The sequence below is a fragment of the Scyliorhinus canicula genome, chromosome 2, assembly GCF_902713615.1.
Source record: "Scyliorhinus canicula chromosome 2, sScyCan1.1, whole genome shotgun sequence".
Lineage (NCBI taxonomy): Eukaryota > Metazoa > Chordata > Chondrichthyes > Carcharhiniformes > Scyliorhinidae > Scyliorhinus > Scyliorhinus canicula.
Window position 1 is genome coordinate 3,950,484 of NC_052147.1, and position 21,966 is coordinate 3,972,449.

The 21,966-nt window shown below is 49.0% G+C and overlaps 1 protein-coding gene across 2 annotated transcripts in view; it reads left to right on the plus strand.

Moving 5' to 3' along the window:
- The window catches only part of mthfd1b (methylenetetrahydrofolate dehydrogenase (NADP+ dependent) 1b), a 79,783-nt gene that overhangs the window by 297 nt on the left and 57,520 nt on the right, over positions 1 to 21,966 (plus strand). The window contains exons 1-4 of one of the 2 annotated variants that reach the window (XM_038822002.1): positions 10,377 to 10,621; positions 10,722 to 10,806; positions 18,018 to 18,077; positions 20,362 to 20,415. In XM_038822002.1, the coding sequence (XP_038677930.1) occupies positions 10,476 to 10,621; positions 10,722 to 10,806; positions 18,018 to 18,077; positions 20,362 to 20,415 (345 nt within the window). In that variant the 5' untranslated portion in view covers positions 10,377 to 10,475. Of the gene's footprint in view, positions 1 to 10,376; positions 10,622 to 10,721; positions 10,807 to 18,017; positions 18,078 to 20,361; positions 20,416 to 21,966 lie in introns of those variants that run through there. The other variant, XM_038822012.1, reaches the window with a different exon arrangement.

Consider the following 21,966-nt stretch of genomic DNA (forward strand, 5'->3'; position numbering starts at 1 on the left):
TGCTGCCCGGGTGTGGGTGCCCCTGGGTGTGGGTGCTGCCCGGGTGTGGGTGCTGCCCGGGTGCGGGTGCTGCCCGGGTGTGGGTGCTGCCCGGGTGTGGGTGCTGCCCGGGTGAGGGTGCCCCCCCGGGTGTGTGTGCTGCCTGGGTGCGGGTGCTGCCTGGGTGTAGGTGCTGTGCGGGTGTGGGTGCTGCCCGGGTGTGGGTGCTGCCCGGGTGTAGGTGCTGTGCGGGTGCCGCCTGGGTGTGGGTGCTGCCCGGGTGTAGGTGCTGTGCGGGTGCCGCCTGGGTGTGGGTGCTGCCTGGGCGATGGGGCTCCACGGAGAGGTAGATGATGGGCTCAGGTCTGGCCCACAGTTGAAAGGTTGTCTGTGAGTGGTTCCATGGTCCAGGTTACACCGCAGGGTATGGTAGAAATGTCCTGGTAATAAAGAGGAGGTAGAGGGAAACCATGAGGGGGGAGGCACTGGTGTGAAACCCTTGACATGGGTCAGGTGGTGGCAACTTGGGACAGGGATGGACTCGAGCACACTTAAAAATGGGAGTGGAAGGCGAGTGAGTCTCAAAGCCATCAGAACATACTGCTAGCTGCATGTCCAATGGAATGAAGAGCAAGGAGGCGATCAGAATGGTGGGGTGCTGTGCTGCTCTGGTGAGGGTGCTCACCAGGGTGGCACCCTCGCCTGGGGTTGGTGGAAGGCGGAGGGGCGCACGGTGTTGCAAATTAGGTTACCATAAGACTTTAAAGTGATGAAGAAACAGACTGTAACTCAAGCAGAAAATCCAGCAATCAACGGATGGGAGATCGGGGAGACAGTCACAGCAACAATGATTTGCATTTATATAGCCCTTTATAGTAAAACATCACAAGGCATTCCACAGGGGGTATCAAACACAACCTTACACCCGAGGTGATATTTGCAAAGATGGCCAAAGCCTGGACCAGAGAGATAGTTTTTAAGAATGAAAGAAAGGTGGAGAGATTCAGGAAGAGAAGTCCACCGCTGGGCCCAGGCAGCTGAGTTTAACCCTAAAATAGAAGCAAAATACTGCAGATGTGGGAAATGAAAAGAGTCACACGGAGTTCCCTCTCTGTACAACTGCTGCCTGACCTGCGGAACCGTTCCAGCATGTTGTGCCTTTATTATAGCTGCGTTTAACAGTTTAGTTTGGTGATGAAGCAGCCTTGACGTCCTTAGAAGTGTAGGAATTTCAAAGTCACCTTTGAACAAAGGTTCCGAGTTTGCTGATGCAGACAGATAAGGAGGGGTTGACAGCAGGGCAGTGCGCCCAAGCTGCAGAAAACTCACGCTTGAACTTGCATTTGGGGATAAAATGCGTGCACCGGAAGGGCAATGGGATGCGAACGAGCACAGCAAAGTACCATTTAATCTCTGATCTGATAAAAGGAGATTCCATGGTGCACATCTGGTGAGCCTCCCTTCAGTGGACAACCAGCACGTTCACCTAGTCAGAAATGCTTTGAAACCAAGTCAAATTAACCACAATTAAATTACAAGAAGTGATCACACAAACTAGGGCTGTATTATCTGGAATTTTGATGGCAAAGGTGTGATTTGATCAAACTTTTTGAGATATTTAAGGGACAGACAAGTGGGGGCAATTGGATTTTGTTTATTGTCACGTGTACTGAGGTACAGTGAAAAGTATTTTTCTGCGAGCAGCTTCATTAGATCATTTAGTACATGAAAAGAAAATAACAAAAAAATACATAATAGGGCAACACAAAGTCCACAATGTAAATAAATAGGCACCAGCATCAGGTCAAGCATACAGGGGTGTAGTATTAATCAGTTCAGTCCATAAGGTCAATCAGGAGTCTGGTAACAGTGGAGAAGAAGCTGTATTTGAGTGCGTGTTCTCAGATTTTTGTATTTCCAGCCCGATGGAAGAAGTTGGAAGAGTGAGTAAGCCGGGTGGGAGGGGTCTTTGATTATGCTGCCCACTTTCCCCAGGCAGCGGGAGGTGTAGATGGAGTCAGTGGATGGGAGGCAGGCAGGTTTGTGTGATGGACTGGGCTGTGTTCATCGACTCTCTGACATTTCTTGCGGTCTTGGGCCGAGCAGTTGCCGTACCAGGCTGTGATGCAGCCAGATAGGATGCTTCCTAAGGTGCATCTGTGAAAAATTGGTAAGAGTCAATGTGGAAATGCTGAATTTCCGTAGTTTCCTGAGGAAGTACCGGCGCTGTGGCGCTTTCTTGAGAAGGAGAAGCGAGAGGGATAAACGTATTCTCACTGGTTGGGGAGTCTCGGATTCGGGATATAGACTAAAAATTTGAACCAGAACTTATCGGGTGAAATTAGGAAACAATTGCAGACCCAAATGATGGGAGATGTTCATCTTTGAATTGCTGCCATATCAGTTGTTAATTTTAGAGATGAGATTGATGGATTTTTGTTAACCAAAGGTATTAATGGTTATGGGGAACGGTGGGTATATGGAGTTAGATGGCAAATCGGTCATGGTCTCATTGAATGGTGAAATCGGCTCAGAAAGCTAAATTATTTCCTTTTGTTCCTATGTCCCAAAGTCACCAGCTCCTAGTCTCTCCTGTTTGCTCTGTGGAGTACCGAGGATATTTTCTAAATGTGCAGGTTCTAAACGTGATCCGCAGTGTCAAATGTCGCCAGGAGGAACTCAGTTGTTCTTTAGTACTCCGAGATCTTTAACATCCAGTTAGATAGGCCGTTTAATTTCTCTGAAAGGCAGTTCAGTCTCCACCTTGCACTGCACTGCACTTGCACTGTATCAAGATCGAGCAAATGACCCTGAACTTTTGCTGTTGTTGAACCACAGGCATGGATTACAAAGGTGCTGCTTAAACAAGGTTACATACACTGGCTCTTTCAGACAATGCAGGGTAACACTTTTCTTCTGTGTCTTGTTACCGTGCACCCTCCAGCACTGTTTGCAAATCAGCAGTATTGAAATTAGCACGGGCGCAGTTTGTTGAATTAAAGCAATTCTGTTGAGCGAAGTTAAGACTGCGTCGTTAGTAATGCGGTTAAAAATTAACTCCGAGTCCAGACTTGCCAATGTCGCTTGGATTAGGAAGGCAGAAATAGTAGCCCAACCAATATCAAACCTTTTGTTCCCAGAAAAATATTATTTTTGCTGAGGAACAATTGATTAAGTGAAGAAAACGAGCAGCCCAATTCTTTTTTTAATTCTTTATTATTGTCACAAGTAAGCTTACATTAACACTGCAATGAAGTTACTGTGAAAAGCCTCTAGTCGCCACATTCCGGCGTCTGTTCGGGTACACGGAGGGAGAATTCAGAATGTCCAATTCACCCAACAACACATCTTTCGGGACTTGTGGGAGGAAACCGGAGGAAACCCACGCAGACACAGGGAGAACGTGCAGACTCCGCATTGTCAGTGACCAAAGTGGAAATCGAACCTGGGACCCTGGCACCGTGAGGCAACAGTGCTAACCATTGTGCTACCGTGCCACACCACTTTGGAAGGGGGAAATTACTCTTTTAAACCAAAGTGCTCTGAAAAAACGTGTCTTCGGTACTTGATCCACCACCGAGAGTCGCCAACTTGTGTTAACGCTGACACTCCTACTCTGCATATAGGAATTATATACCTCGGTACCCCTAACCCTCAGCCCAGCTTGGAAGTAGTTTTTGAACCCACCACACTTTGAGACAAAAACAAGAGCAGCCAGCCTAACCCAAGTGTCAGAATGTGCGCCTCAGTGGAAGCAGAGCAGAGGGAAGGATGGAATCGTGGTTAAACCTGAGCTCTTCGCATTGTGTGACCGACACCGAGTGGATTCTTGCAGGACGACAGTGCTGACCTGGGCCAAACGTAACTCACTCTTTCGCCTCCTGATCAGCAAATGTAGATTTTGGCCCTACTCCCGAGTACCTCCAGGTGGGCTGACCCTCCCAGCCCGACGCTGATGGGAGTGCTGCACTGTCGAGAGGTCCCATCTTTCAGATGGTCGTTGAACCCCAGCCAACCTCCTGGGTGGATGTGAAAGATTTCATGGCGCCGTTCTGAAGGAAAAAAATAAGTTCTCCGTGGGGGCCCTGGCTGATATTTCTACCGACGCCACTGAAATTGATTACATTGCTGTCTGTGGCATCCTGCTGTGCCCCAATTGGGAGTCGCATTTCCTACATTCGAAAAATGTTGCTGTTTCAAAAGTAATTCATTGACTGTAAAGCACTTTTGGGATGTCCTACAGCAGTATTTTTCATATTTTCGCACATCTGCCTCACGGTGCCGAGGTCCCCGGTTCGATCCCAGTCCCGGACCACTGTCCGTGTGGAGTTTGCACATTCTCCCCGTGTCTGCATGGGGTTCGCCCCCACAACCCAAAGTTGGGTTGTCCCTTAATTGGAAAAAATGAATTGGGTATTCTAAAATTTAAAAAATATATATATTTACTTTTTCTCCCGGGAACCACTTTTGGCACCCGACCGACCCTCGTGACACGCACCTTGTTCACTTACCTTTTCATGCAAAAGGAGAGCCTGCTTTGTCCTCACGATCTCACTTGGATCTGGTTCAAAGGAGGAGAGGGCAATGCGCGTTATCAGCTGCAGACTTCAGCCAGTTCCTTTGTGCTGTCTTCATCTTTAGAATACGGAAAATCCAACCTCGCACATGTAGGTTGTTCTGAAGGGCAATAGCAACAAAATGCTTGTTTTACTCAGCATTGGATACTCCTGGGAGAAGCTATTCCAAGGTGCTGACAACCTCATGGATTTTTGGCATGTTTTCAATGTGGTATCATGGTCAGCTACAGCAGTGTAGTCTTTTCATTTGGAGTCAGCGGTAAGTTAATAACTGACTCTGGGCTCTCAACCTCAAAAATACTTTTTCATCATTTATTTTTCAGATTCTAAAACTTCTCATTTGCCAGTACTTCCCTGCATATAGCCCACATGGGCTTTGCCTCTTTATTTGCATTGTCACAATTGACAAAACTATAACTGAAGAAATCATCTTTGTACTTCTTTGTTCTGAGTTATTTTTCAGGGCTGTTAACCAGAAGCCCTGGCGCTCTTAACGCCAGCACTGCTCTGTTCTGGACTCTCCTGTGCAGCTCTCTCCAGATTCTGTTGTGAGATCCTATCCGATAGGTAAATTGTCTATTTGAGTATCTGGCAATCTCTTACTTTAAACAAAAGAAAACATTGATCTTCACAATTAATTTCCCTTGCTTGCCAACAGCTGCAAAAGCTAAGCAACTCTCTACTTTGGGGGCAAAGACATGTCCCTAGCCGGCACTTCACATCAATTCACGTGACCCTGCTGCCACTTCTGGCTATTTACTAAATTAGTAAGAAATTAAATGAGACGTTTAGACAGATATGGCAGGGCAGGTGCTGCAAACACTGCAGTAACTGAAGAAATGATTCAAAATGTTCAACTAATAAATATTCCATTAACAAAATATATTCCAATCAACATCCTGGGGGTTATCATTGATCAGAAACTAAACTGCACGAGCCACATTAATACTGTGGTTACTAGGGCAGGTCAAAGACTAGGAATCCTACGACGAGTAACTCACCTAATCCCACTAAGCCTGTCCACTTGCCTGGATGAGTGCAGCTCCAACATGTTGTTGGAGAAGCTCCTCCAGGACAAAGCAGCCCCATTGATTGCTCCTCTTCCGACAAACATTCAAACCCCGCACCACTGACGGACAGTAGGAGCCGTGTGTACCATCTACAAGATGCACTGCAGTAACTCACCTAGGTTCCTCATACAGCACCTTCCAAGCCCACGGCCACTACCATCTAGAAGGACAAGAGCAGCAGATACCTGGGAACCCCACCTCCTGGAGCTTCCCCTCCAAGTCACTCACCACCCTGACTTGGGAATATATCGCCGCTCCTTCACTGTCACTGGGGCAACATCCTGGGACTCCCTCCCTAACAGCACAGTGGGTGTACCTGTACCTCAGGGAATGCAGCGGTTCAAGAAGGCAGCTCACCACCACCTTCTGAAGGGCAACTAGGGATGGCCAATAAATGCTGGCCGAACCAGTGATGCGCACATCCTGGAAATGAAATTTTTTTTAAATTGCCTTTAACAAGCAGCATCTCAGCAAGAAAGACCCACTTGTGGATTACTCCAGAAGTTAAGTTTTGATTGGAAGAATTAGATTAAAAGACGAGCTTTATAATGCAAAGAATTGTAGTAAGCCTGTGGATTGGGAATGATTTTAAAAACACCAAAGAGCAATAAAAAGTTGATAAAATGAGCATCACTTTTTGCTTTAAACTACTGAGCCGATTTCTGGATCCAACTTCAGGTGGGTTGAGTGTGAGGGAGTGGGGTTATATTAGTCTATCGCTGTGCGGGTCAGTAAATGAGGAACCATACAGATTTAAGTATAGGACTCTCTGTTCACTGTTAGTTATGCTCTGTGAATCAGTAACCCTGCCGAGATGTTGAGAGAAGTCAGACAGCTGCACGTCCGTTGAGCCACAAGTTGTTGGGTTGCTAAAATTTTACTCGTGGCCTGAGGATTTGGGGGGCCTCACGGTAGCATGGTGGTTAGCATCAATGCTTCACAGCTCCAGGGTCCCAGGTTCGATTCCCGGCTGGGTCACTGTCTGTGTGGAGTCTGCACGTCCTCCCCGTGTGTGCGTGGGTTTCCTCCGGGTGCTCCGGTTTCCTCCCACAGTCCAAAGATGTGCAGGTTAGGTGGATTGGCCATGCTAAATTGCCCGTAGTGTAAGGTTAATGGGGGGATTGTTGGGGTACGGGTATACGGGTTACGTGGGTTTAGGTAGGGTGATCATTGCTCGGCACAACATCGAGGGCCGAAGGGCCTGTTCTGTGCTGTACTGTTCTATGTCTATGATTATTGCTTATGGCGTGTTAAATTCACCTGACTTGTGCTCAACGGAGTATGGTGTGACTTTACTTTGTCTCCCAAAGTCTCCAACTCTCTTGCAGACAGGGAGGGAATGAAATCATTCAAGCCTTGCACTGTGTGTGTGAACGAGTCTCTCTCTCTCTCTCTCTGCTCTTGCACGTGTCTGTCTGTCATTGTGTGTTGATTACAGTCAGGGGAGAAGTCATGGTGTTTCGTCTTTGTTTGAAGTTCACCTGTCACGTTAAGAGCAATGGGTGCTTGGCAATGGGGGTGAATAGAAGTGAATAACATTGATCAGTAAAGTCTACCCCAGAGCATTGCTCGTGCAGAATTGCTGCACACTGAAATTATAACGGCCCACGGCAGCTGACGGGGGTTTTTTAAAAGGATGACCTTGAGTTGGTCAGTGATGTACTGGGAGAAGTGGTGAAATAGACTCGAACTTCAGAGAGACTTTGAGAGACAGTGTATCTACGCTATACGGGGGCTGGAGGGGGAGGGGGTGGTGCTCAACACAGTCCACCCCTTGTTGGCCTGAAATTTAATTATCAAATTGTCACATGACAATTCTTCTAAAATTACATCAGCAAATTTAATTATAAATTAGTTCTTTTCAGATCACAAGTGTAGTCACGTTTTCGGAGCTTTCCATTTCATTTGCAAGCATTTAAAATAGCTCGTTTTTGAAAAAAATCCTTGGTCTTTTTCCTCCTGCAAAGACTGTGGACCCCACACAGCCTTTCTCTACCTCCTGGTTTGTTCCCTGCTGGCCCTGAAGACATTGTGCTGGGTTACAGCTCCGTGGCAATTCATCCATGTGTGTGTGTGTGTGTGAGCATTGCACATGAGAATGCAGACCGAGCAAGCAGCCCCTGACTGAGCTCAATCCGCACAAAGTAAGGGGGGGTTGTATTGTACCTTTTAATAAAAAAAACAAAGACCTGTATTGATGTAGCGCTTTCCACGTCCAGAGGACATCCCAAAACACCTTGCAACCACCAAAGCATTTTTGAAGCACGGCCGCTGTTGTAATGTAGGAAACACAGCAAGATCCCACACACAGCAATGTGACGATGGTGCAGAGATATGTACTGCCCAGGTTTCTGGGGCTAACTCCCCTGCTTGTCAGATTGTGCACCCTGATGTTTTGCATGGAGCATGGACGGCAGACAGAGCCACAGTTGACGGCGTGGGGCCCCTGCAGTCGCTAAATGTTTAGCGTCAACATGTCTGTACATGAGCACTAAGATCAAGTGTAGTATCTGCTCTGCCTTTGGGCTCAGATCTGGTACGTCTCTCTCTTGTGGGGAACATGAATTGGATTCAATTTGAATTTGAATTGGTTTTTGGGGCAGGCAAGGAGCTGGGATTAGGGGTTCGCCCCTGTCCACACTCTGAGCCCTGGATTTGTAACTCAGAAAAAGTAATTTTTTTTTAAATGTTGTCACTGTAGTGATGTAGGGAAATCAGCAGCCAGTGTGTGTAAGAACCCCCACCCAAACAGCAATGTGGCAATCATCAGGGAATCAGTTTTTTGTTTTTGTGGTGTTGATTTAGGGTTTAATATTGGCCAGGACCGAGGGACTAACTCCACTGTTCGTTAGAATGGTGCCAGAGGGTCGTTTCCATCCACTTGTGGGGGAAGGTGGGGCCTCGGTTTGATCCCTCATAATAATAATAATCTTTATTAGTGTCACAAGTAGGCTTACATTAACAATGAAGTTACTGTGAAAAGCCCCTAGTCGCCACATTCCAGCGCCTGTTTGGGTACACAGGGAGAATTCAGAATGTCCAATTCACCTAACAGCTCGTATTTCAGGACTTGTGGGAGGAAACCGGAGCACCCGGAGGAAACCCACGCAGACACGGGGAGAACGTGCAGACTCCACACAGACAGTGACCCAAGCCGAGAATGGAACCTGGGACCCTGGAGCTGTGAAACAACAGTGCTACCCACTGTGCTATCGTGCTGCCCACTGAAAGGTGCAGTAGTGCAGCACTCCCTCAGTACTGCCCTGGAGTGTCAGCCTAGATTTGTGTGCTCGAGGGATTTGAACGCGGAACCATGTGGTTTGTGATGAGAGTGCTACCAACGGAGTCACGTCTGACACGCGCTAAACAGATTGGGCTGAATTCTCCTTCGGCGGGATCTTCTGTTCCACCGGCAGCGCATCCCCGTCTGCGGGTTCCACCGGCAGCGCATCCCCGTCTGCGGGTTCCACCGGCAGCGCATCCCCGTCTGCGGGTTCCACCGGCAGCGCATCCCCGTCTGCGGGTTCCACCGGCAGCGCATCCCCGTCTGCGGGTTCCACCGGCAGCGCATCCCCGTCTGCGGGTTCCACCGGCAGCGCATCCCCGTCTGCCGGTTCCACCGGCAGCGCATCCCCGTCTGCGGGTTCCACCGGCAGCGCATCCCCGTCTGCCGGTTCCACCGGCAGCGCATCCCCGTCTGGTGATGGAAGACAGGATCTGGAGACTGGAGTCGAAGTCGAAACAGCAAGCCGGAGCAACAAAACAGATCAAGCCAGAGCACAAACAGCAGCAGACCAGGCCGGAGCAAGAACAGACAGGACCATGTGCGGGGTCTATCTTTATAGTGGCCCCCAATGTCCGTGCCTTTTCAGGGCGGGCTTTACCTGCCATGCATCGATTGGATCAATTCCCAATCGATGTCTCACTAATCCCCCAATCTGAGAGTCCCTTCTCGATGTGTGGGGCGGTCTCTAAGGTCTTTTGAGATGGATACTTCTGGTGCCGTTTTGTCTGGGCCTCCACTTAAAGTATCTATTCAAAACCAAATGTTGCTATTGTGTGTGCCCAGATCTGGATTGCCTCATTAATATGCAAAGCGTTTTGCTATTAACACCTTTGGTTTGAGATCTTCCACCTGGCCAGAAACTAGTTTTGCTACGTGCAGAATGCTAATCAGTCTTTGCAGACTGCTTGTCTTGGCTAAACTGCTTTTTCCCTGCAGTCTTAGCAGTTCTCCATTTTGTTAGCCCAGTGTCCATCTTAGGTGGCTACACGATGAGGGCACGCCGCCCGGGAAAACACGGCTGGCGGACTGGAGAATTCCGCCTTTTGTCTCTCCTGCTCCCTTCAGAGAAAGGGTTGTGAAACTCTTCCCCCTTCTGTTTCCCTTTGCCTCTTCCATCTAAAGTGACCCTGAACAGAGATGTTTGTTTTATTGCTAGTCTGTTAAAGTTCAACCCATTAGGCCCGTTGTAATAAAGGAATTTGGACCTCGTCCTGGCTGGGTGGCCTTGATTGATTCTGCAAAAACTTCATTAAAGCACATTAAGTAATCCTAAAACGTATAGGTTTTTGACTTCCCCTGAAGTACTGCTTGTTTTCTAATCGATGGTGCGATTAGCTGCTGAAGGATTCGTGTGGAGGGGGGGGGGGGGGGGGGGGGGGGGGGGGGGACACGAGGAGAGGAATACATCTGCAAATTGTTACTGAATTCACAGGCAATGACCAAGCAAACAACTAAATGCTGTTCCAACAAGCTCCATAGTCCAGTGCACCCGGTTCTTCAAGCTGAATATTGGCACAGTTCACCGTTCTTCTCCTGGTGTTGTTCTCTGCGTTTCCATTGGAAATGCACAGGGGAACTCTCTCTCTCGCTGCCCACCGTGGCTGGCGCTCCAGGCTGGCAGACCTACTTTCCTACCCGGTAAATCCGTTGAGGAATTTGGGTGCAGCGAGGACAGTAGCCAGTGTTCTGTCCGGTGCGAAAACCTCATCGTGAGTAACCGCAGTGCCCATCCAAGCGTTTTAATTTGCCTCGAGTCCTGTCTGAAAGGTCCAGTGAACAAGTGAGTGATCATCATTTTCCTGTCCACAGACAAGTCAGGGAGCGATTGAAGAATGAAGTGATTCAGATGAAGGAACACGCTCCTGACTTCCGGCCGGGGCTGGCTATTCTGCAGGTGAGTGTCAAATGGCGATTACTTGGAGAGAGGCGGTTTGACTCCCGTCCGTTTCGCTATTGCAGATATGTCACGCATTGGTGTGAGTCAGCAGGTAATCAATCGAATTGAATGTTGGCGTTTCTAGCTAACGGAATAGAGTAGAAAGGTAAGGAAGTGCTGTTGCAGCTGTACAAGGTGAGACCGCCCCTGGAGTATTGTGCACAGTTCTGGGCCCCTTATTTGAAGAAAGGTGCAGTGACATTGGAGGCAGTTCAGAGGCGGTTCACTAGATTGATTCCAGAGATGAGGGGTTTGTCATATGAAGAGAGATTGAGTAGTTTAGGCCCATACGATCTAGCGTTTAGAAGAATGAGGGGCGATCTAATTCATGTATATAAGATGATAAAAGCTATGGGTAAAGTAGACGTGGAGCTGATGCTTCCTCTTGTGGGGCATTCCAAAACGAGAGGTCATAATCTCAGGATAAGAAGCAGCACATTTAAAACCGATTTTGAGGAGAAACTACTTCTCCCAAAGGGTTGTGAATCTGTGCAATTCGCTACCCCAGAGTGCGGGGGATGCTGAGTAAATTTAAGGAGGAGTTAGACAAACTTTTAATTAGTAATGGGTTGAAGGGTTATGGAGAATGGGCAGGAGGCCATGATGAGATCGTATTGAACGGTGGTGGAGCAGGCTCGAGAGGCTAAATTGCCGACTCCTGCCCCAAATTCTTGTGTTCGAAGAAAGAACTATTCTGTCTAATTCCACCTTCCAGCTCTTGGTCTGTAGCTCTGTAGGTAACAGCACCTCAAACACAAATCTGGTGTTCTTGATTAATAAGGGGACATGGGGTTGTGGGGATAAGGCAGGAGAATGGGGATGAGAAACATATCTGCCATGATCGAATGGCGGAGCAGACTCGATGGGCCGAATGGCCTAATTCTGCTCCTATATCCTTCTGGTTTTACAGGTGTGGCAGAGTACAGTGGGTGTGCCACTCGGCTTTAACAGATGCTCTGTGAAACAGTTGCTGACATGTCATTTGCCAGGAAAACTGTCAAAAGCTTAACCTGAGGAAAGGGAATCTTCGGAAAAGGAGCAAAGGTTTAGGAGTGTGTTAGTGAGAGTGGAAGCGGATGTGATTCAGTAGCATTGTGAGAAGCTGGCTGGCTGGGGACACGTTAGTGTAAAGTTGATACTGAGCTCACTATCTGTAGTGAATTGAGTAGCCCTGTCCTGTCATTGGGCAGCTGGGTGGGTGTGTTCATGCTGTTTTTCATGCTGCCTGCTAGTGTTAACTTGACACAGCCCTACTTTGAATAAAGCAGTTAGCAGTGGGAGATTAACTCGCTCCTTTATTCCAGGGGAGAGAAACATGGGAAATTGGAACAGGCCATTCGGCCCATTGAGCCTGCTCTGCCACTCCGCATGATCATAGGTGATCTTGCACCTCCTCTGCCACACTCCTCTCTCCACATTCCCCTTGAAGCCTTTAGTCTAGAATTCCATTTCCTTGAATACATTCAGTGATTGGCCTCCACAGCGTTCTGTGGCAGAGAATTCCACAGCTTCACCACCCTATTCAGAACAGGGCTGCATCACGTTAACGTGAGCAGGCAGTGTTAGAAACAGCATGAACGCACCCACACAGCTGCTAAGTGGCAGGGTAAGGCAGCTCAGTTCCCCACACGGATTGCGAGCTCTGTTTAACTATCACAGTAGCACGTCCACAGCCAGCGTGTCAGCCGTGCTGCTCCTCACGGTGCTGTTGACTCTGTGTTTAATCGCAGCAGCTTCCTCTCTCTCACTACAATGCTCTGTCCTCTTCTAGGTCCTAAATGACCTACCCCTTATACTGAGACTGTGACCCCCGTGTCCTGGACCCTTCGCAGCCAAAGAACAAAGAAAAGTGCAGCACAGGAACAGGCCCTTCGGCCCTCCAAACCCATGCCGACCATGCTGCCCGTCTAAACTAAAATCTACACTTCCGGGGTCCGTATCCCTCTATTCCCATCCTATTCATTTATTTGCCAAGATGCCCCTTAAACGTCACTATCGTCCCTGCTTCCACCACCTCCTCCGGCAGCGAGTTCCAGGCACCCACTACCCTCTGTGTAACAAAAAAAAAACTTGCCTCGTACATTTGGGGCAGCAGGGTAGCATGGTGGTTAGCATAAATGCTTCACAGCTCCAGGGTCCCAGGTTCGATTCCCGGCTGGGTCACTGTCTGTGTGGAGTCTGCATGTCCTCCCCCTGTGTGCGTGGGTTTCCTCCGGGTGCTCCGGTTTCCTCCCACAGTCCAAAGATGTGCGGGTTAGGTGGATTGGCCATGCTAAATTGCCCGTAGTGTCCTACAAAAAGTAAGGTTAAGGGGGGGTTGTTGGGTTACGGGTATAGGGTGGATACGTGGGTTTGAGTAGGGTGATCATGGCTCGGCACAACATTGAGGGCCGAAGGGCCTGTTCTGTGCTGTACTGTTCTATGTTCTATCTCCTCTAAACCTTGCCCCTCGCACCTTAAACCTATGCCCCCGAGTAATTGACCACTCTACCCTGGGGAAAAGCCTCTGACTATCCAATCTGTCTATGCCCTTCATAATTTTGTAGACCTCTATCAGGTCGCCCCTCAACCTCCGTCGTTCCAATGAGAACAAACCGAGTTTATTCAACCGCTCCTCATAGCTAATGCCCTCCATACCAGGCAACATCCTGGTAAATCTCTTCTGCACCCTCTCTAAAGCCTCCACATCCTTCTGGTAGTGTGGCGACCAGAATTGAACACTAGACTCCAAATGCGGCCTAACTAAGGTTCTATACAGCTGCAACATGACTTGCCAATTCTTATACTCAATGCCCCAGCCAATGAAGGCAAGCATGCCTTTTGCCTTCTTGACTACCTTCTCCATCTGTGTTGCCCCTTTCAGTGACCTATGGACCTGTACTCCTAGATCTCTCTGACTGTCAATACTCTTGAGGGTTCTACCGTTCACTGTATATTCCCTACCTGCATTACACCTTCCAAAATACATTACCTCACATTTGTCTGGATTAAACTCCATCTGCCATCTCTCCGCCCAAGTCTCCAAACAATCTAAATCCTGCTGTATCCTCTGACAGTCCTCATCGCTTTCTGCAATTCCACCAACCTTTGTGTCATCTGCAAACTTACTAATCAGACCAGTTACATTTTCCTCCAAATCATTTATATATACTACGAACAGCAAAGGTCCCAGCACTGATCCCTGCGGAACACCACTAGTCACAGCCCTCCAATTAGAAAAGCACCCTTCCATTGCTACTCTTTGCCTTCTATGACCTAGCCAGTTCTGTATCCACCTTGCCAGTTCACCCGATCCCGTGTGACTTCACCTTTTGTACCAGTCTACCATGAGGGACCTTGTCAAAGGCCTTACTGAAGTCCATATAGACAACATCCACTGCCCTACTTCATCAATCATCTTTGTGACCTCTTCGAAAAACTCTTATCAAGTTAGTGAGACACGACCTCCCCTTCACAAAGCCATGCTGCCTCTCTCTAGTAGTCCATTTGCTTCCAAATGGGAGTAGATCCTGTCTTGAAGAATTCTCTCCAGTAATTTCCCTACCACTGACGTAAGGCTCACCGGCCTGTAGTTCCCTGGATTATCCTTGCTCCTCTTCTTAAACAAAGGAACAACATTGGCTATTCTCCAGTCCTCCGGGACATCACCCGAAGACAGTGAGGATCCAAAGATGTCTGTCAAGGCCTCAGCAATTTCCTCTCTAACCTCCTTCAGTATTCTGGGGTAGATCCCATCCGGCCCTGGGGACTTATCTACCGTAATATTTTTCAAGACGCCCAACACCTCATCTTTTGGGATCTCAATGTGACCCAGGCTATCTACACATCCTTCTCCAGACTCAACATCCACCAATTCCTTCTCTTTGATGAATACTGATGCAAAGTATTCATTTAGTACCTCGCCCATTCCTCTGGCTCCACACATAGATTTCCTTGCCTATCCTTCAGTGGGCAAACCATTTCCCTGGCTACCCTCTTGCTTTTTATGTACATGTAAAAAGCCTTGGCATTTTCCTTAACCCTATTTGACAATGACTTTTTGTGACCCCCTTCTACCCCTCCTGACTCCTTGCTTAAGTTCCTTCCTACTTTCCTTATATCCCACACAGGCTTTGTCTGTTCCCAGCCTTCTAGCCCTGACAAATGCCTCCTTTTTCTTTTCGACGAGGCCTACAATATCTCTCTTTATCCAAGGTTCCTGAAATTTGCCGTATTTATCCTTCTTCCGCACAGGAACATACCGGTCCTGAATTCCTTTCAACTGACATTTGAAAGCCTCCCACATGTCAGATGTCAAACATCCTCCCCCAATCTAGGTTCTTCAGTTCCTGCCTAATATTGTTATAATTAGCCTTCCCCCAATTTAGCACATTCACCCTAGGACCACTCTTATCCTTGTCCACCAGCACTTTAAAACTTACTGAATTGTGGTCACTGTTCCCGAAATGCTCCCCTACTGAAACTTCTACCACCTGGCCGGGCTCATTCCCCAATACCAGGTGCAGTACAGCCCCTTCCCTAGTTGGACTGTCTACATATTGTTTTAAGAAGCCCTCCTGGATGCTCCTTAGAAACTCTGCCCCGTCCAGGCCCCTAGCACTAAGTGAGTCCCAGTCAATATTGGGGCAGTTAAATTCTCCCATCACAACAACCTTGTTGTTTTTACTCGCTTCCAAAATCTGTCTACCTATCTGCTCCTCTATCTCCCGCTGGCTGTTGGGAATATTCATTCCTGCATCCAGTCTGCCCAGCCCTAACAGAATTCCAGAGAGCACCCGTTTCCAGTGAAGGATTTGCATTGATGATTGCCTCGAGCACCCCAAAGTACATCATGCAATAAATAGCACTGCGCTATCATTATTGCCACGTGGGAAAAATATCAGCATTTTGGAAACCCATTACAATGAAATCCATAAGCAGCTGTTATTTTTTTCTTATGATTTTCCTTGAGGCAGGTCGGGGGGGGAATCAGTGTTGTCAAGTACACTGTGGGAATTCGCAGTGAACTCTATTGGTACTGTGAATCTGCAGCTTTTTCTGTCCTGCTGCAGATGCCTGGCTGGAGCTGTGGTGAATGTTGAGTCTGGAGAAGGGTGTGTAGATAGCCCGAGTCACATTGAGATCCAAAAAGACGAGGTGTTGGGCGTCTTGAAAAATATTACGATGGATGAGTCCCCAGGGCCGGATGGGATCTACCCCAGAATACTGAAGGAAGTCAGAGAGGAAATTGCTGAGGCCTTGACAGAAATCTTTGGATCCTCACTGTCTTCAGGTGATGTCCCGGAGGACTGGACAATAGCCAGTGTTGTTCCTTTGTTTAAGACGGGTAGCAAGGATAATCCAGGGAACTACAGGCCGGGGAGCCTTGCGTCAGTGGTAGGGAAATTACTGGAGAGAATTCTTCGAGACAGGATCTACTCCCATTTGGAAGCAAGCAGACGTATTAATGAGAGGCAGCACAGTTTTGTGACGGGGAGGTCGTGTCTCACTAACTTGATAGAGTTTTCCGAAGAGATCACAAAGATGATTGATGCAGGTAGGGCAGTGGATGTTGTCTAGATGGACTTTAGTAAAGCCTTTGACAAGGTCCCTCATGGCAGACTGGTACAAAAGGTGAAGTCACACGGGATCAGGGGTGAGCTGGCAAGGTGGATACAGAACTGGCTAGGTTATAGAAGGCAGAGAGCAGCAATGGAAGGATGCTTTTCTAATTGGAGGGCTGTGACTAGTAGTGTTCCGCAGGGATCAGTGCTGGGACCTTTGCTGTTCGTAGTATATATAAATGATTTGGAGGAAAATGTAACTGGTCTGATCAGTAAGTTTGCAGACGACACAAAGGTTGGTGGAATTGCGGATAGTGACGAGGACTGTCAGAGGATACAGCAGGATTTAGATAGTTTGGTGACTTGGGCGGAGAGATGGAATTTAATCCGGACAAATGTAAGGTCATGCATTTTGGAACGTCTAATGCAGGTAGGGAATATACAGTGAATGGTAGAACCCTCAAGAGTATTGACAGTCAGAGAGATCTAGATGTACATGTCCACAGGTCACTGAAAAGGGCAACACAGGTGGAGAAGGTAGTTAAGAAGGTATACGGCATGCTTGCCTTCATTGGCCGGGGCATTGAGTATAAGAATTGGCAAGTTATGTTGCAGCTGTATAGAACCTTAGGCCACATTTGGAGTCTAGTGTTCAATTCTGGTCGCCACACCACCAGAAGGATGTGGAGGCTTTAGAGAGGGTGCAGAAGAGATTTACCAGGATGTTGCCTGGTATGGAGGGCATTAGCTATGAGGAGAGGTTGAATAAACTCGGTTTGCTCTCACTGGAACGATGAAGGTTGAGGGGCGACCTGATAGAGGTCTACAAAATTATGAGTGGCATAGACAGAGTGGATAGTCAGAGGCTTTTCTCCAGGGTAGAGGGGTTAATTACTCGGGGGCATAGGTTTAAGGTGCGAGGGGCAAGGTTTAGAGGAGATGTACGAGGCAAGTTTTTTTACACACAGGTGTAGTGGGTACCTGGAACTCGCTGCCGGAGGAGGTGGTGGAAGCAGGGACGATAGTGACATTTAAGGGGCATCTTGACAAATACATGAATAGGATGGGAATAGAGGGATACGGACCCTGGAAGTGTAGAAGATTTTAGTTTAGACGGGCAGCATGGTCGGCACGGGCGTGGAGGGCCGAAGGGCCTGTTCCTGTGCTGTACATTTCTTTGATCTTTGATAGATTGAGCCTGCCTTTACTGTGCTCATTGCTCGGGTATGGACAGCACAATTGGTGGGTTTGTCTCTTTGAGGTGCGATATGTAAACATTCCGGGGCGCCCACTCTCCACACCGCACAATTCCAGTTCAAATGCAGTATGGTTGGGGGAGGGGGGGCTCCAAATCTTAGGATGTAACAAGCAACAGACATGGGAACTTTTGCTATATCAATCTGCTCCTGGTGTGAATCCAGTTCCTAATGGTGAAGAGGCAGTGGCCCCATCCAGTGCCATCGCCAGGTGCTTTAAAGTGTGTGGGTTTATTTTCAGCTTCAGATTAATATCTCTCTCCCTTTCAATTCCTTCCATCTCCTCACCCTCCCGCCTCCCCTTCCTACCCCACTCTTTCTGCCCCACTTTCACCCCCTCCACCACTGTACTCTCTTCTCCCCTCTCTAGGTTGGGGGCAGAGATGATTCGAACCTGTACATCAGTATGAAGCTTAAGGCTGCAGCTGAGGTAGGAATATCAACTCTGTTACACATAATCGTCTTTGATTCCAGTGTATTTGCTTTTTATTGAAACAGGTGTCAATAATCTTCCCCCGAGTCTTAGGGGCAGCAGGGTAGCATGGTGGTTAGCATAAATGCTTCACAGCTCCAGGGTCCCAGGTTCGATTCCCGGCTGGGTCACTGTCTGTGTGGAGTCTGCACGTCCTCCCCCTGTGTGCGTGGGTTTCCTCCGGGTGCTCCGGTTTCCTCCCACAGTCCAAAGATGTGCGGGTTAGGTGGATTGGCCATGCTAAATTGCCCGTAGTGTCGTAATAAAAGTAAGGTTAAGGGGGGGTTGTTGGGTTACGGGTATAGGGTGGATACGTGGGTTTGAGTAGGGTGATCATGGCTCGGCACAACATTGAGGGCCGAAGGGCCTGTTCTGTGCTGTACTGTTCTATGAGTATCTGGGTCCCTTTTTTCCCCCTCCTCTCTGGGTCTCACTCCCGCATAATCCAATTCCTTCTGTAAATCCAACTTAAAAAGCAGAGACGTGGGCAGCGCGGTGGCCTAGTGGTTAGCACAACCGCCTCACGGCGCTGAGGTCCCAGGTTCGATCCCGGCTCTGGGTCACTGTCCGTGTGGAGTTTGCACATTCTCCCCGTGTCTGTGTGGGTTTCGCCCCCACAACCCAAAAATGTGCAGAGTAGGTGGATTGGCCACGCTAAATTGCCCCTTAATTGGAAAAAAATAATTGGGTAATCTAAATTTATAAAAAAAAAGCAGAGACGTAATAATAAACTTTTATACAATCTTGGTTAGACAACACTTTGAGACCACCTCGGCCCGCGGTTTCCCGGAAGCTTGGGGGGGGGGGGGGGGGTGCTTCAATGGGAAGAGCAGAATCCCACGGCCAGTAACAGCGTGCCGCCTCCTACCGCCGGGAAGCACGTGGCTGGGGTCCCGGACAATCCCGCCCCTGGTCTCAGTACTGCGAAAAGGATGCAGAGGGACTGGAGAAAGTTCAAAAATGTGAATGGCACCGGGGCTGAGCGGTTATACCATTGTGGAAGATTGAAGAGGCTGAAGATCTTTACTCTGGAACAGAGCCAAGTTGAGGAGTGGCTGAATTAAAGAGGGCAGCGTTTGATAGGGAGGTATGCTAGCACAAAGGTTAGCACTAGTGCTTCACAGTGCAAGGGTCCCAGGTTCAATTCCCGGCTTGGGTCGCTGTCTGTGCGGAGTCTGCATGTTCTCCCTGTGTCTGCGTGGGTTTCCTCCGGGTGCTCCGGTTTCCTCCTACAAGTCCCGAAAGACGTGCTGTTAGGTGAATTGGACATTCTGAATTCTCCCTCCGTGTACCCGAACAGGCGCCGGAATGTGGCGACTAGGGGCTTTTCACAGTAACTTCATTGCAGTGTTAATGTAAGCCTACTTGTGACAATAATAAAGATTATTATTATTGGTGTCAACATTAGAAGAGAGATGCCCATTTACAGGGAACACCAAAACTAGAGGTCATAAATTTTAGTCACTTATAAACCTACTAATGGAGTTATTTAGAATGTGAAATTTGCGACCTCGGGTGTTTGACGGAGACACTGGTGTAGTGGTCATGTCACTGGGTAAGTAATCCAGAGGCCCAGGATAATGCTCCGGGAACATGGGTTCAAATCCCACCACAGCAGCTGGTAAAATTTGAATTAAATGAATCAATGTGGAATATAAAGCTGGTCTTGGTGATGCTGACTGTGAACCTATGGTCGTTAAAAATCCCTATTGAGGATGAAAGTTAACACTGGCCCAGCCAGCGATGGCCACTCACCATGAAAGAATAAAGAAAACAATTGAGGTGAATCGCATTGGTGCACTTGTGGGAAAGCTGGATAAATACATAAGGCAGAAAGGAATAGATTGACAGGGTGAGATGAAGTAGGGTGGTCGGGGGCGTTTGTGCAGTTTAAATCCGGCACCATTTCAGCAGAATAACCCGTTTCTGTGCTGTGGATTTGATGTAATCTCGGATTGCTACCACTGGGCTGATGTGGTCGGGGTTGTATGATAGAAAGCCAGCCAGTGACGCCTCTCTCCCCTCTCCCCCAGCCTCTACTCCGTGTATTTCCAAGAGCTGAGGTTGGCTAGTGGCCACCTAGGCATCCTTGAGAACAAAGCCCGGCTCTGCTGCTCGGTGAGGCCAGTGTGTTCAGATGCTCGTGACGGCACCATGCAGTGTTTTGAGTTTTATAATCAGTAATGTTTCACACTTCTGTCTTGCTGTTTGTTCTGGCGTTGATACTTATTTCTTCTTTCAGATCGGGATGAATGCCAACCATATACGGCTGCCACAATCTGCCACCGAAGATGAGGCAAGAATAAACTCCAACTAACTCTATCTCCAACAAATGTTTCTCTCCCCACACTCTGAGGGCACTGATTCCTGCTGGGATAGTGGGGGAGTCCTCACCCTCTCCCCTTTCCTCCTTCACAGCATGTGTTACAAGTGTTTCCCTCCTCGTGTGCGAATCCAGATGTTGAACATCAGAATGTTTAACCTGGGACGCCTGGCTCCATCCTCACTCCCCAACGCCTGGCTCCATCCTCACTCCCCAACGCCTGGCTCCATCCTCACTCCCCAACGCCTGGCTCCATCCTCACTCCCCAACGCCTGGCTCCATCCTCACTCCCCAACGCCTGGCTCCATCCTCACCCCCCAACGCCTGGCTCCATCCTCACTCCCCAACGCCTGGCTCCATCCTCACTCCCCAACGCCTGGCTCCATCCTCACTCCCCAACGCCTGGCTCCATCCTCACTCCCCAACGCCTGGCTCCATCCTCACTCCCCAACGCCTGGCTCCATCCTCACTCCCCAACGCCTGGCTCCATCCTCACTCCCCAACGCCTGGCTCCATCCTCACTCCCCAACGCCTGGTTCCATCCTCACTCCCCAAAGCCTGGCTCCATCCTCACTCCCCAACGCCTGGCTCCATCCTCACTCCCCAACGCCTGGCTCCATCCTCACTCCCCAACGCCTGGCTCCATCCTCACTCCCCAACGCCTGGCTCCATCCTCACTCCCCAACGCCTGGCTCCATCCTCACTCCCCAACGCCTGGCTCCATCCTCACTCCCCAACGCCTGGCTCCATCCTCACTCCCCAACGCCTGGCTCCATCCTCACCCCCCAACGCCTGGCTCCATCCTCACTCCCCAACGCCTGGCTCCATCCTCACTCCCCAACGCCTGGCTCCATCCTCACTCCCAGGATCCAGGTTTGGTTTAACCCCTCCCTAATCCAGGAGGCCACACAACAAACTGCACCTCCGTGAGGATCAGCTAACTCAACACAAACTCAAGGTGGTTCTTCACTGACAAAACTGCAGGGTCATGTTACTGAAGGGCTTAACCCGCTGCAGTCCATGTGGTGTCTGTACACCACAGTGCTGGTAGGAAGGGAGTTCCCGGATCTTGACCCAGCGACACTGAGGGAACAGTGATACATTTCCAAGTCAGAATGATATAGCATGGTGGTTAGCATAAATGCTTCACAGCTCCAGGGTCCCAGGTTCGATTCCCGGCTGGGTCACTGTCTGTGTGGAGTCTGCACGTCCTCCCCATGTCTGCGTGGGTTTCCTCCGGGTGCTCCGGTTTCCTCCCACAGTCCAAAGACGTACTGTTAGGTGGATTAGCCATGCTAAATTGCCCGTAGTGTCCTAATAGTAAGGTTAAGGGGGGGGGGGAGTTGTTGGGTTCCGGAGAAGGGTGGATACGTGGGTTTGAGTAGGGTGATCATTGCTCGGCCCAACATCGAGGGCCGAAGGGCCTGTTCTGTGCTGTACTGTTCTACGTTCTATGACTTGGAGGGGAACCTGGAGGTGATGGTGTTCCCAGGTATCTGCTGTCCGTCTCCTTCCAGGTGCAGC